At 50.6% G+C, this 14173-nt stretch overlaps 1 protein-coding gene and 1 pseudogene across 5 annotated transcripts in view; both read right to left on the bottom strand.

Moving 5' to 3' along the window:
• CLPTM1 (CLPTM1 regulator of GABA type A receptor forward trafficking) overlaps positions 1-12761 on the bottom strand; it is a 39496-nt gene extending 26735 nt beyond the window's left edge. Inside the window, exons 1-2 of one of the 5 annotated variants that reach the window (XM_008988231.5) lie at positions 12554-12761; positions 4992-5104 (exon numbers count right to left, since the gene is read on the bottom strand). Coding sequence is in view for 1 of the 5 variants with exons in the window: in XM_002762230.7 (XP_002762276.1) it covers positions 4992-5104; positions 12269-12340 (185 nt within the window). In the remaining 4 variants the exon portion in view is untranslated. Of the gene's footprint in view, positions 1-4991; positions 5105-11776; positions 12366-12553 lie in introns of those variants that run through there. The other 4 variants (XM_035283589.3, XM_035283590.3, XM_002762230.7 and 1 more) reach the window with 4 other exon arrangements.
• LOC100403051 (dynein, light chain, Tctex-type 1 pseudogene) lies at positions 653-1385 on the bottom strand (annotated as a pseudogene).
• Positions 12762-14173: the final 1412 nt, after the last annotated feature.

The following is a 14173-nucleotide window of genomic DNA, read 5'->3' as shown; positions in this document are numbered from 1 at the left end:
GGGCATGGTTGTGCACGCCTATAGTCCCAGCTACTTGGGAGACTGAGGCAGAATAGCTTGAACCCGGGAGGTGGAGTGGTGAGTGGAGATCACACCATTGCAGTCCAGCCTGGGCAACAGAGTGAGACTCTGTCTCAAAAAAAAAAAAAGTGTGTGCTTATATGGGCTGGGCACCAATACATTACGCTTTTTCATTACTTTTTTTTTATGGTGGAAAGATATACATATATTTAGAATTAGCCAGCTGGACTGTTTAGATGATCCCAATTTTGTTGGCAACATCCAAAGCGTCGTAATCAGGAGCCAGTCGAACATAGGCCTTCTCTCCAACAGGCCGAATCAGGGTGCTGACCTTGGCCACATCAAGGTCATGGAGCTTCTTCACAGCCTGTTTGATCTGGTGCTTGTTGGCTTTAACATCCACAAAATGAACACAAGCGTGTTGTTGTCTTCTATCTTCTTCATGGCGGACTCAGTGGTCAGCAGAAACCTGATCGCATAGTGGTCAAGCTTCTTTCTCCTGGGGGCGCTCTTCCGAGGCTATTTGGGCTGCCTCCGGAGTCGCACTGTCTTGGGCCGCCGGAAGGTGGGTGACGTGCGGATCTTCTTTCTTCTGTGGCTGTGGACACCTTTCAACACTGCCTCCTTGGCCTTTATTTATTTTTTTTTTTAGATTTGGATAATTTATTCTAACAAAAGCATAAAGTATGGAAAATTAGTGTATTTGAATCATTTCAGAGAGTAAAGCAAGTTTCACACTAGCAGATTTCAGATTTTAGCACCTTTGAAAAGAAATATTCAGAGTTAAGACAAGTGGCAACACAGTCTGCCGGTGACCTGCAGGGAGACTCATCTGACTTCGGTGCGGTTCACGTCACAGTGTGGTCATTTGGTTTTTTTTCTCTACATTTTGAGAGTGCCACAAAACACACTTAAAGAGAATGAGAAAAGAGTTCATTGAATTCATGGCTGGTGTTTAGAGGATGAACTAGAGACAAAGGAGAAAGGTCACAGGCTGGACTGCAGGTCAAATAGACAGTCCGAAGGCGCTGACGATGCAGTACATGGTCTTATTCTCCCATCGCACGGTGCAGCTCCCGTCAGTGGAGCTGTCCCAGAAGCAGGAACTTGCTGTGTGTAATCCCGCGCCATTCTTCTGCATAATTACACAGGTCACAATGTATTTAAATGGTTTTCCCAGCTTGGTGAGTTGGCTTAAAGTTTGTTCTACTACATTTGTGGTCCATTGGTTCACTTTGCTGTGTTGATAAGCGTTACCACCAATTGCGCTTTCTATAGCCTCTTTTACAATGTTACTCACTTCATCCACAACAAAAGCAGTCTCCTCCGCAGCCTGATAGTCTTCCATCTTTCCTCCCGCGCGTCCTTCGGCTTTAGGAGAGGCAGGAGCTGCCTTCTTCGCTTTGGCTTCGGCTTTAGGAGGGGCAGGAGCTGCCTTCTTCGCTTTGGCTTCGGCTTTAGGAGGGGCAGGAGCTGCCTTCTTCGCTTTGGCTTCGGCTTTAGGAGGGGCAGGAGCTGCCTTCTTCGCTTTGGCTTCGGCTTTAGGAGGGGCAGGAGCTGCCTTCTTCGCTTTTGGCGCCATCTTCACTTTGTTTTTTTTTCAGACGGAGTCTCGCTGCTGTTACCCAGACTGGAGTGCAATGGCAGGATCTCGGCTCACCACAACCTCTGCCTCCTGGGTTCAAGCAATTCTCCTGCCTCAGCCTCCCGAGTAGCTGGGACTACAGGCGCGCACCACCATGCCCAGCTAATTTTTGTATTTTTAGTACAGACCGGGTTTCACCTTGTTGACTAGGATGGTCTCGATCTCTTGACCTCGTGATCCACCTGCCTTGGCCTCCCAAAGTGCTGGGATTATAGGCGTGAGCCACCGTGCCCGGCTTCATTAATTTTTTCTTTTCACTCTTCTGTGTTGTTTGAATTACTTAATTTTGTAAACTAAACACATACTATTTTTAAGTTAAGAAAAACCAGTAATAAGATTTTGTAGAAGAGATGAGTAGCTGCCTCTAAAAACCACTCTCCTGTTCCTCCTCAGTAACAGAAGCCCTGCTTTCCAGCAGGATGCTCTCTTTCCCAGATTAAAGATCACATTTCCCAGCCTCCTGTGCAGCTGGTCATAGCCACGTGAAGACGTCCTGGCCAAGGGAATAACTGTTTTATTTTATTTTTTTGAGACAGACAGAGTATTGCTCTATTGCCAGGCTGGAGTGCGATGGCACGATCTCAGCTCACTGCAACCTCCACCTCCTCCTGGGTTCAAGTGATTCTCCTGCCTCAGCCTCCTGAGTAGCTGAGATTACAGGCGCCTGTCACCACGCCCAGCTAATTTTTGTATTTTTAGTAGAGATGGGGTTTCACCATGTTAGCCAGGATGGTCTCAATCTCTTGACCTTGTGATCCGCTTGCCTTGTCTTTCCAAAGTGCTGGGATTATAGGCCTTAGCCACCGCGCCCAGTGAGATAACTGTTTTAAACATCTCTGCTCTGCAATTCCTTCCGTCTGATAACTAGGGGAGCTGATGCCTAACTGCATGGTCTCTTATTTTGCTAAAATACATCTCCAAAAACAAAGTAATAAATAAAAGGAATGTCTATTTTGCAGAGGAGTAAACAAAGGCTCAGAGCACAGAAGGTGACCGTCACCAGGTCTAGGCAGGCAAGGATAGAACCCAGCACCAAACATTCCTCACTACCACCCAGCATCTCCCCAGGGCCTCAGACAGAAGTTGGGCTTTCAAAAAGCAGGTCCTGGGGTCCCAATGCCCAGGAATGGCAAACAAACAGACAGGTGAAAGGGTCACCACCAGGCAGTCACAGAAGCAGCTGCTGCCTGATTCTACATACAGGAGCTAACTAGAGTAGTAAAAAGTCAGAGAGACAAGTAGAAAGGAGGCTGCCAGGTGCTGTGAGGCAGGAGAAATGTGGAGCTGGTGTCTGTTGAGTGTGGAATTTCAGTTTGGGAAGAGGAAGTTCTTGGAATGGATAATGGTGATCGGGGCACAACAGTGTAGATGTACTCTGTCACAGGACTATATAATTAAAAATGGTTAAAATGAGCCAAGTGAGGTGGCTCATGCCTGTAATCTCAACACTCTGGGAGGCTGAGGTGGGTAGATCACCTGAGGTCAGGAGTTCGAGACCAGCCTGGGCAACATGGTGAAACCCTATCTACTAAAAATACAAAAATTAGTTGGGTATGGTGGTGGGCGCTGTAATCCCATCTACTCAGGAGGCTGAGCAGGAGAATTGCTTAACCCAGGAGACAGAGGCTAGTGGTAGTGAGCCGAGATTGTGCCACTGCACTCCAGCCTGGGTGACAGAGAGAGACAGTCTCAAAAACAAAACAAAACAAAACAAAAAGGTTAAAATGGAAACATAGGTAAAAATGGTAAATTTGATGTTATGTGCAGATGTGGGCTGAACCAATCTCCTAAAATTCATGTGTTGAAGTCTTTTTTTTTTTGAGACAGGATCTCACTCTGTTGCCAGGTGCCAGGCTGGAGTGCAGTGGCGTGATTTCGGCTCACTGCAACCTCTGTCTCCCAGGTTCAAGCAATTCTCCTGCCTCAGCCTCCTGAGTAGCTGGAACTACAGGTACACACCACCAGGCCCAGCTAATTTTTATATTTTAGTGGAGACTGGCTTTCACTATGTTGGCCAGGATGGTCTCGATCGCTTGACCTCGTGATCCACCCACCTCAGCCTCCCAAAGTGCTGGGATTACAGGGGTGAGCCACCACGCCTGGCCTATGTGTTGAAGTCTTAACCTTCAGCACCACCGAAACTGAATTTAGAGAGAGGGTCTCCCCACCTTTTTTTTTTTTTTGCGATAGGGTCTTGCTCTGTTGCCCAGACTGGCATGCAGGGGTGTGATCTTGGCTCACTGCAGCTTCAACTTCTGAGGCTCTAGTTAGTGATCCTCCTGCTTCAGCCTCCTGAGTAGCCAAGACTACAGGTGTGTGCCGCTATACCTGGCTAATTTTTTTTTTTTTTTAGATGGAGTCTTGATCTGCTGCCAGGCTGGAGTGCAGTGGCGTGATCTTGGCTCACTGCAACCTCCACCTCCAGGGTTCAAGCGAATCTCCTGCCTCAGCCTCCTGAGTAGCTGGGACTACAGGCGACTGCCACCACACCCAGCTAATTTTTGTATTTTTAGTAGAGACGGGGTTTCACTATGTTGGCCAGGATGGTCTCAATCTCTCGACCTTGTGATCTGCCTGCCTAGGCCTCCCAAAATGCTGGAATTACAGGCATGAGCCACTGCGCCCAGCCAGATTTTTTTATTTTTAGTAGAGACCAGGTCTCATATGTTGCCCAGGCTGGTCTCAAACTCCTGGGCTCAAGCGATCCTCCCGACGTGGCCTCCCAAGTGCTGGGATTATGGGTGTGAGTCATTGTGCCCAGCCCGGATAGGGTCTTTAAAACACTAAGGTCCAGTGGGCTCATTATGGTGGGCCCTAATCCAGTACAACTAGTGTCCCCATAAGAGAAGCTTAGAACTCAGACACATACAGAGGAAAGACCACATGAAGACACAGGGAGAACACGGCCTTAGCAAGCCACGGAGAGAAGCCACAGAAGAAACCAGCCCTGCCCACACCTAGATCCTGGACTTCCAGCCTCCAGAACTGCAAGAAAATCCAATTCTGTATTTTTGTTGTTTAAGCTGCTTGGTCTGTATTACTTGTTACAAGGGCCCTAGCAAGCTACATCAGTATTTTTCGTTTTTATTTTTTTACAAATCAGGCAGCCCCCACAAACCAGAATAGGCTCAGGGAGACTGCCTATTTCAGTATATTTTCCCAGGGTAAAAAAAAAAAAAGTTTAGAAAACATTCCATCATAAAAAAAAACAACTCTACCAATACAGTAATGATCACCACTCTCAGCTGTCAGCTGATTTCTCCTTTCTTCCTTATGCTTTCATTCGAATGTCTTCAGTGAACGAACCCAAGTCCCGTCTGCTCACCTGAACAGCACACCTTTGATGACCTGCCAGGCATTGGGTGCTGGCTGGGGTGGTGCGTTCTGAGGCTGGGTCTCTGCTGGCGTGTCTCTCCCAATGCTGCCATTGCTGGTCACCTGTGGGGGACAGAGGCCATGGTAAGGAGGGAGAACGGACACAGACGCTGTCTTAGACACCATCACACACGAAGGCCGGGCACAGGATGAGCACAGAGTGGGTACGGCTGGGCGCGGTGGCTCACGCCTGTAATACAAGCACTTTGGAGGCCAAGGCGGGCAGATCACCTGAGGTCGGGAGTTCAAGACCTGCTTGACCAACATGGTGAAACCCCGTCTTAAAAAAAAAAAAAAAGAAAGAGTGGGTGCTTACCGATAACTGGAGAATGAATCAAGGAAAGCACCTGGGAAGGTGGGGTCCTCTTCTTTTAGGAGGAAAACACTCCCTCAGTGCCTCCTCTGTGCTGGGGACCCACTGGTGACCCAGACAGTCCTTTACTGTCCTCCTGGGGTTCGACAGCCTGGCGGGGGAGACAGACTCATCTCTAGATCTCTAGACAGTAGCTGTCCAGAGTGGGGCTGGAATGCAGGAGCCTCAAGAGGTACCTGGGGTCCAGCAGAGGGGTCGGGGTGACTTCCTGGAGGAGTGAGCATCGGAGCTGAGACCCAAAACATAGTAAATTGGTGGTGCAAAGGAGGAAGTAAGAGAAGCAGCAGGTGAAGAAACAGAAGATGAGAGACACAGTCTGATTCTGATGACTGTTCACTGTTCCCTGGGGCTGGAGCCAGGATGCAAGGAAGTGGCTATCAGGGACAACAAGAGAAGGAGTCTCGTGGCAGGTGCCAGGTTCTTCAAGGCTGGGACTTAGCTGAAAGGGCCTTCCCTGGGCAAACCATTCCTGAGGTTCCCTCTGTGCCCAGTCTTCCCCACCAAGGACCGCTGGTCCAGCAGGTGAGACAGACAGAAAAATACAACCAGACTATCAGCCCCTACCATGAGCCACAGCCACAGGACATGTATGTGATGGCACACAGCACACTAACCCTGAGGCCACAATTATGACCAGCTCCATCTGGCTGCTGAGCAAAACGAGGCCCAGAGAGGTGAAGCCACTTGTCTGGTCACTGGGGAAGGATGAACGCAGAGGCAGAATGACAGAAGAGAAGTGGAGTGGGCGAGGGAGTCAGGCAGGGCTTCCCGGAGGAGGGTTCTTCACTCAGACACAGAAGCTCACAATCAGAGACTCTCCAAATGTCAGGTTGGGAAGGAGATGTTCTGCTCAACCTTCGTGCACCCTGCTGGCTCCCCAGTGCTGTTCTCATTCACCCCTCCTCCCAACGTCCCCTCAGCCATCAGCCTTCAAGAGGCAGAAGCAGGGCTGTCATGGTCACGGTTAGCTTGGGAGCACCAGTGGCACAGAGCAGGGGTGTGATAAACACATGTGAAGCCACTGCTGTCTAAAGGGCTCGCCCTGGAGGCTCAGGTCATCCAAACCCAGGTCCCACTGAGACTCCAGGATCCAGCCTTCCCCTCCACAACCCCCAGCCCATGCCTCTGCAATGTTTTCTCTGTTCACCTCACCCACCAGATAGCAAATGCCCCAGGAGCATGGTCAGAGGGGCCACATTTGTTAAATGTTTCACTCGTCACCTCCTGTCCCCTTCCCCAGCAAGAGCTCTTTCCTGTAATCTCCCAAAGCACAGGACGGCACTATAGGGGCTCCAGGGTCAGACGGACCTGAGCTATAGTCCTAGTCCCACCGTTCTTGGCACATCACTTCTGTGATGTGATCCCCTCTGACCTGCGGACCAGGTTGTGAAAATACCGGCACATTTTAGACAGAAATTTGGGACCTATTTGTCCAGAGCTGGGGATCTAGAGGGAAACACACCAGAAGTGTAAACAAGGTAATTAAAAACGGTATATGGAAAACAAGCAGGTGGAAGTGACAGCAACTGAGTTGGGGACAGGGACCCACTTTGGAGTGGGTGGTCAGAGGTCTCCCTAAGGAACTCCCTTTGATGTCCGGGTCGTCTGGGTGAGACCCTCGGGCTGAGACAGAGGCAGCCATATTCTAGTGAGGAGATCTAAGGGGGGGGGGGGCCCTACTCAAGGCCAGCCTAGCTCCTGGGAGATTTACTGGTCCAAGTAAGGCCTTCAACGGGTCTGAGCTGATTCGGGGTCAGGAATGGACGCTTGGCACCAGGTCAGGATTTGAAGCCACATCTGGCTGACTCCCAGGTCTCTGCTCTTACCCATTAGTGACGGGTGATCTGGCTGGGAACCTTCCCACGGAAAGGCAAGTTAAAACCACAATGAGATGTCGCTTCGCACGCATTAGGGTGACCAGCATCACAGAGATGGACAATCACAAGTGCTGGCGGAGATGTGGAGAAATGGGAACCTCGTACACTGCTATGGGGAAAGTAAAAGTGCAGCCACTTCGGAAAATACAGCAATTACTTAACGAGTCCTATGTGCACCTACTACACAATCCAACAAACCCAACCTGGATGGCTGCCCAGGAGGCAGAAAACACGCAGCAGGCCAGGTGCAGTGGCTCACACCTATAATCCTGGCATTTCTGGAGGAAGACAGGAAGATCGCTTGAGCCCAGGAGTTCAAGACCAGCCTGAGCAACAGAGCAAGACCTCATCTGTATTTAAAAATGTAAAAATTAGCCAGGTGTGGTGGTACATGCCTGTGGTCCCAGCTACTCAGGAGGCTGAGGTGTGAGGATTGACTGAGCCTTGGAGGATGAGGCTGCAGTGAGCCAGAATCACCCCAATGCACTCCAACCTGGGCAACAGAGCGTGACTGTCAAAAAACAAAAACAAAAACAAAACATGCCAAGCGCGGTGGCTCACGCCTGTAATCCCAGCACTTTGGGAGGCTGAGGTGGGTGGATCACGAGGTCAGGGGTTCCAGACTAGTCTGACCAACATGGTGAAACACGGTCTCTAGTAAAAATACAAAAATTAGCCAGGCATGGTGGTGTACACCTGTAATCCCAGTTACCTGGGAGGCTGAGACTGGAAAATTGCTTGAACCTGGGAGGAGGAGGTTGCGGTGAGCCGAGAGCGCGCCATTGCACTCCAGCCTGGGCGACAGAGGGAGACTCCATCTCAAAACAAAACAAAACAAAAACAAACAAACAAACAAACAAACAAAACAAACAATGGTGTCTCATGCGTGTAATCCTAGCACTTTGGGAGGCCAAGGCAGGAGGATCTCTTGAGCTCAGGAGTTCGAGACTAGCCTGGGCAACATAGGGAGACCCTGACTCTATTACTTAAAAAAACAAGAAACAAAACATAGCCACACAAAAGCTTGTACATGAATGTTCATAGCAACATTCCTGGTAATAGCCAAAAACTACAAACAACCCAAATATCCTTTGAGGAGTGAGAGAATAAACTGTGCCACGTCTGTGGACTACGACTCAGCAGTGAAAAGGAACAACTGGGAGCATGCACTTTAGGATTTCCCCAAAGGCCAAATTTCCCTGATCCTAGGTTGTAAAAAATAAAATAAAAAGGAACAACCACAGACCTATGCAACACTGTAAACGTCAAACCCATTTTGAGTCTCTGCTGCCTAGGCTGGGAGCAGCAGAGCCTGCAAAAGGGAACTTTCTGAGGGGACAGAAGCTTTCTCAGACCAGACCATGGTGACGGCTGCGCCATACAACTGCATAAATGGACCAGGAGCCGCTGAACTGTATCCTGACAACAGCTGAACGTTAGAGCATCTAAATTATACTCCAATAAAGAGTCATTCTCGGCCGGGCGCGGTGGCTCACGTCTATAATCCCAGCACTTTGGGAGGCCGAGGCAGGTGGATCACAAGGTCAAGAGATCGAGACCATCCTGGTCAACAAGGTAAACCCACGTCTCTACTAAACATACAAAATTTAGCTGGGCATGGTGGCGCAGCCTGTAGTCCCAGCTACTCGGGAGGCTGAGGTAGGAGAATTGCTTGAACCCTGGAGGCGGAGGTTGCCGTGAGCCGAGATAGTGCCATTGCACTCCAGCCTGGGTAATAAAAGCAAAACTCAAAAAAAAGAGTCATTCTCAGAGAAGTGAGATGGCTCATGCTGGTAATGTTAGCACTGTGGGAGGCCCAGGCAGGCTGACTGCTTTAGGTCTGGAGTTCAAAACCTATCTCTATTCAAAATACAAAAATTAGCCAGAAATTGCTTGAACCCAGGAAGCAGAGGTTGGAGTGGGCCAAGATCATACCACTGCACTCCAGCCTGAGTGACAGAGCAAAACTCCATTTAAAAAAAAAAAAAAAAAAAAGTCAGGCCGGGCATGGCGGCTCATGCCTGTAATCCAAGCGCTTTGGAGGCCAAGGTGGGTGGATCACCTGAGGTCGGGAGTTCAAGACCAGCCTGACCTACATGGTGAAACCCTGTCTTTAAAAAAAAAAAAAAGTCACTCTCCCCAACTCCTATTTCCCTCAGAGTAAAGGCCAAGTCCACCCTAAGGCCTCCAAAGCTTGGCATCTGACCCCACCCACCTCTCTCCCCTCACTCATGGGCTCCAGCTTCCTCACCATCCCTCCATCATACCAGGCACCTCCCACCTCAAGGCCTTCACACCCGCTAATCCTTTGCCTGAAGGGCTTTTCCTTGTGTATCTTTGGGGCTCCCTTTCTCACTTCCTTCAGGTCTTTGTTCAAGCGTCACCTCCTCAGAGAGGCCTTCCTAGACTACCCTATTTAATTGCAACTCTTCTATCCCCAGCCCAGTTTTATTTCTGTCCATGGCACGCACAGCCAGCTGAACTGCTGTTTTTCTTATTTATCTTGTTCACTGTGTGTACCCATCTGCGCTTCCCCTAAATCCAACTCTAACTAGAACATAGGGCAAGGGCCTTCAAGAGGGCAGCACCTATTTTGTTCACAGCTGTATCCCCAGCATCAGCACAATGTAGCTGACTCAATTTGCATTTGCTGAAGGATGAATGCAAAACTGTGGGTTCTGTGTCTGAGTTTCTGGCCATAGGAGCAGGCTGGCTAAGGCAGGAGACAGGGCCGAGGGTCTGCCCGCTGTGCACTAGGCTCCAGCCGTGGGAGGGTAGCAGTGGCTGTGGACACATCAGTGACTAAGACACAGTTCCTGCTCTTAGATCTGCATGTCCACGTGCATGCGCAATCCCCAGCAACATCTGCTAAGGGGCTCAGGAAGTAGCTGAGACCACCAGGGCTATGCAAGAGCAGGAGGAAGCTAGGTTTTGCCACATGTCTTCACTGGATTACCTGGATCCACCGTGGGCATCAGGAATTCCACCTCAGCCCAGCCTCTGTTTCAAGATCCACTCATTCCACAAACACTGAGCACCTCCCGTGTCCGGCCCTGCGCTGAGCAGTGTTAAGAAAGCAGTGGTGACCATGACAGTCCTGGCTCTGCCCTCCTGGGGTTCCCAGAGGAGCCCAGTCCCCAGACAGTGAAGCCCAGTGGAGGCAGGGCTGCGACAGGGGAGCCCAGACAGTCAAAGAGGACTTTCTGCAGGAGGGGACATCTGAGATCCGTAGGACACACATCAACCAGCTAACAAGGGGAGAGACCTGTGCATTTACTATGAGGAAAGGGACTGAGAAGCAATAAAAGAGGTTTAGAAATAAAATAGGTTCAGAGCAGTGAATCCTCCCTAGGGCAGAGGTTCTCACACAAGGAAGCCTTTGCCCCCCTGCTTCTGGAACATTTGTCAATGTCTGCAGACATTTTTGGTTGTCACAGATGCTACTGACATCTGGCATGTAGAGGCCAGGGATGCTGCTCAACACCCTAAATTGCGCAGGGCAGCCCCCCAAACAAAGCATTATCCAATTCAAAATGTCAGGAGTCCCGAGTTCGAGAAATCCTAGGCTGGTCTGAAGAAAAGAGTCGGATGGTGCAAGGCTGAGATTTATTGAAGAATTTGTACTTCACCCTAAAGGCAAAGGGGTAAGTCTTGATTGTTTTTAAGCAGAGTTGGTACAAGAGAAGATCAGAGTGCCATCTGGAAGCTCAGGGCAATCAGAGCAACCTGGGCCCTGGTCTCTCAAACCACCCCCAACCCAATAATCAACAGAAACTAAGAGGGGAAACGACCCCCTTTCAGCAAGACTGGGAAACCCTTGAAGACAGGAGCTGAACCTTCGTTCCAGCACTAACTCAACAAACATTTCCTGAGCTGTCCCTGAGGCCAGGCCCTGGCTGAGAATGCTGAAGAGATTCAGAGCAGATATAGTAGGCTCTATCACACAAATTTCATTCAGGTGTCCTCCCCAGGTATTATCACTTGATCCTTCTCTGGGCTCCCCCAATCCCTGACACAGACTTTTGTCACCAACCTAATGATTCAGGATTATAACTCTTTGTTTACATGTCAGTCTCCACTCCCCCACGACCCCCAGAGAGCAGGGACATGGCTGGCCCTCCTGTCCAACCTCTGCATTTGACACAGGAGAAATAAAGGCCAGAGAGAGAAAGGAATTCACCCAAGGTCATACAAAGAGTCAGCTTTATTCTCCCCTCTCAACCGGCACTCCTCTCCCCTGAGCTGCCTCCCACATGTCAGTGACATCCCAGTGGGTGGGTCGACAGCACCTTGATGTCTCCATCTATTTCCCAAATGCCTGAACGGTGGCTGCCTGAAATGGTATGTTCTGCAGTGTGTTTAATTAAGGCAGCAGTGGGTCAGAAGTCATCAGCACCTGGACTAATTAACCCACAGGACGAGTTTACGTTAAAAGCACATCATACCAGTCCCTGTGTCAGCAATATCTTGTATGAAGTTACAAACCTAACCGTGATGACCTTCTGGAAGCGCCTTAGTCTCCCTGTTCCTTGGATTCCCGTCTGTAAAATGGGTCTGTCGGCGGTGCTCTGAATATCCTGACTTCCCCAGAGCCAGAAAACTCCTAATCACTGCGCACACCTCAAGCTCTACAACGAGACCCTGAATGCCAGACGACTGTAGAACCGGCCTTGGAGGCTGGAATCCCGGAGTCGAGAACCCAACGCGCCAAGATACAAGCCTGCATTTCTCCAAGCCACTGTCTCCCCGGCTCGAGCGACGAACCTGGTGGCTGCCCGGAGCGAGCGTGCAGGAGACCCGACACGCAACAGGGCCCCGTTCCCGGCACCGTCCGGCCCCGCTTGGGGCGGGTATTCAAGGTCCCTCTGGGCAAGGAGCCCCCAGTGCACGGGATTCTGCGACAAAGAGTAGGACACGCCCTGTGGGAGGCCCCCCGGCCGGGGAAGAATCCCCTCAGTCCCCTCTCGGCCTCCGTACCTGACCGGAGCCGCCTCCCCCGGCCGCCACCACGGCGCTGCGGGCCCCGTCCGCCTCCTGCGCCGCCGCCATCTTCCCGCTCCGGGTCCCCGCCCCCGCCGCCAGCCCCGCCCCGTCCCCGACGGCGCAGCGCAATCGCGCGAGATTTCACGCTTTCCTAGCCCTGACGGGCCACCGTATCCTGCAAGCGCGCCTTAGCCACGCCTCTCGGGAGGGCCACTTCTGGTTACGAAAGGACCGACCGGGCCCCCGTACTCCTCTTCCCCGCAGCCCATTTATTTTCACCTAGTAGAAACGCTGTACACTCCAAAAATCCAGGACTTTCTCGGCCAGCATGCGCCTCCCACAAGTTCTGTCCCTTCCGCCCCGTCGTATTAACTCGACTTTTAGAGTTTTATGAGTCTTCCGGTCATCCTGTCCGCTTCTCCCTGCCGATTCTTCGAGTCCTTTCGTTCCATGTTTCTTGAGCTTTACCGGCCACAGTACAGGCTTCAAGACACGCCCTGTGTCGTCATAGGAACTTTTCTGGCCACCGTATTCGGATTGGAAGAGCAGCCTTTTACCCAGTACCCTCGTCTTCTTACTCCTCTTCCTAACACAACTCCTGCGTCCAAGTCTCCCAAGCTCATAGTCTTTCAGTGTATTTAGAGTTCCAATTCCAGGGGACTTACGGCCAACACACCTCCGATGAGACCCTATCAGACACCTCCAAGCTTTCGGGCAGCCCTGCTTAGCATGCTTGCGCGTTCCCTTAGTGGTCCAAACCTCGCATCCATGAACTCGGCTTCGCCGACTCTGAGAATTCCACGATTTTTCGTTAGCTTGTGTGTCTTCCTACGGCTCTAATCCTGGACATGTGCTGAGAGACCCCTGGCTTGGAGAAGGTGTTACGGAGGCCCAGAGAGGACAAGATTTTCAGAGGCTGCTAACCCTTCACCCGTGAACTTGGGTGCAGGTCTGGCCTGGGTTTAAACCCTTGTCCTGCTACTGACCGGCTAAGAGATCCTGGACAAGTGACTTTTTTTTTTTTTGGCAGAGCCTCGCTCTGTCGCCCAGGCTGCAGTGCAATGGCGCGATTTCGGCTCACTGCAACCTCTGCCTCCCGAGTTTAAGTAATTCTCTTGCCTCAGCCTCACGAGTAACTGGAATTACAGGAGTGCGCCGCCACGCCCAGCTCTTTTTTTTTTTTTTTTCCTGTATTTTTAGTAGAGACGGGGTTTTGCCATGTTGGCCAAGCTGGTGACAAGTGACATCTCTGTTTGAGTCTCAGTTTCTCCCCCTTTTATAAACTAGGGATTATAATCATACTTGTTATTCGTCTTTCTGTTTTGCCTTGTTGTGTTATTTGGGAAGACTTAGTTAGCTAGCGAATGTAAAACATGAGGTCCTGGGCCTCATGCTTAAGTGGTCAATATTCAAGGTGCTGTGATTTTGAACTTTATAAATTACCTGGAGGGAGTGCAAGCTTTGCATTGGGATATTCTAAATATTTGTCATTTTATTATCTGTTACCTCCACTTTTCTCTAGGTCTCAGCTCTTAGTATCTCTCGCTCTAGGAAGCTCCCCCTGAGCCCATTTCCCATTCTTCCTGGCCCCCTCAGCTCCTCCATCCCACGCCGATCACTTTGTGTCATCACTGTCAGGGATGGGTGTGTCTCCCCAACTGGGCAGGCTGACCTGGGACTGTTGTGGTCACTGCTGTATCTCCAGCACTGCCCTGGGGATGATTCCTGAAAGAAAGTATGAGGCTCTCAGCCGGGCGTGGTAGCTCACGCCTATAATATAGCACTTTGGGAGGCTGAGGCGGGCGAATCACGAGGTCAGGAATTGGAGACCAGCATGACCAACATGTTGAAACCTTGTCTCTACTAAAAATATAAAAATTAGCTGGGTGTAGTGGCGCG

The sequence above is a fragment of the Callithrix jacchus genome, chromosome 22 (genome assembly GCF_049354715.1).
Source record: "Callithrix jacchus isolate 240 chromosome 22, calJac240_pri, whole genome shotgun sequence".
Classification (NCBI taxonomy): Eukaryota; Metazoa; Chordata; class Mammalia; order Primates; family Cebidae; genus Callithrix; species Callithrix jacchus.
This window is presented reverse-complemented; position numbering and strand designations above follow the sequence as displayed.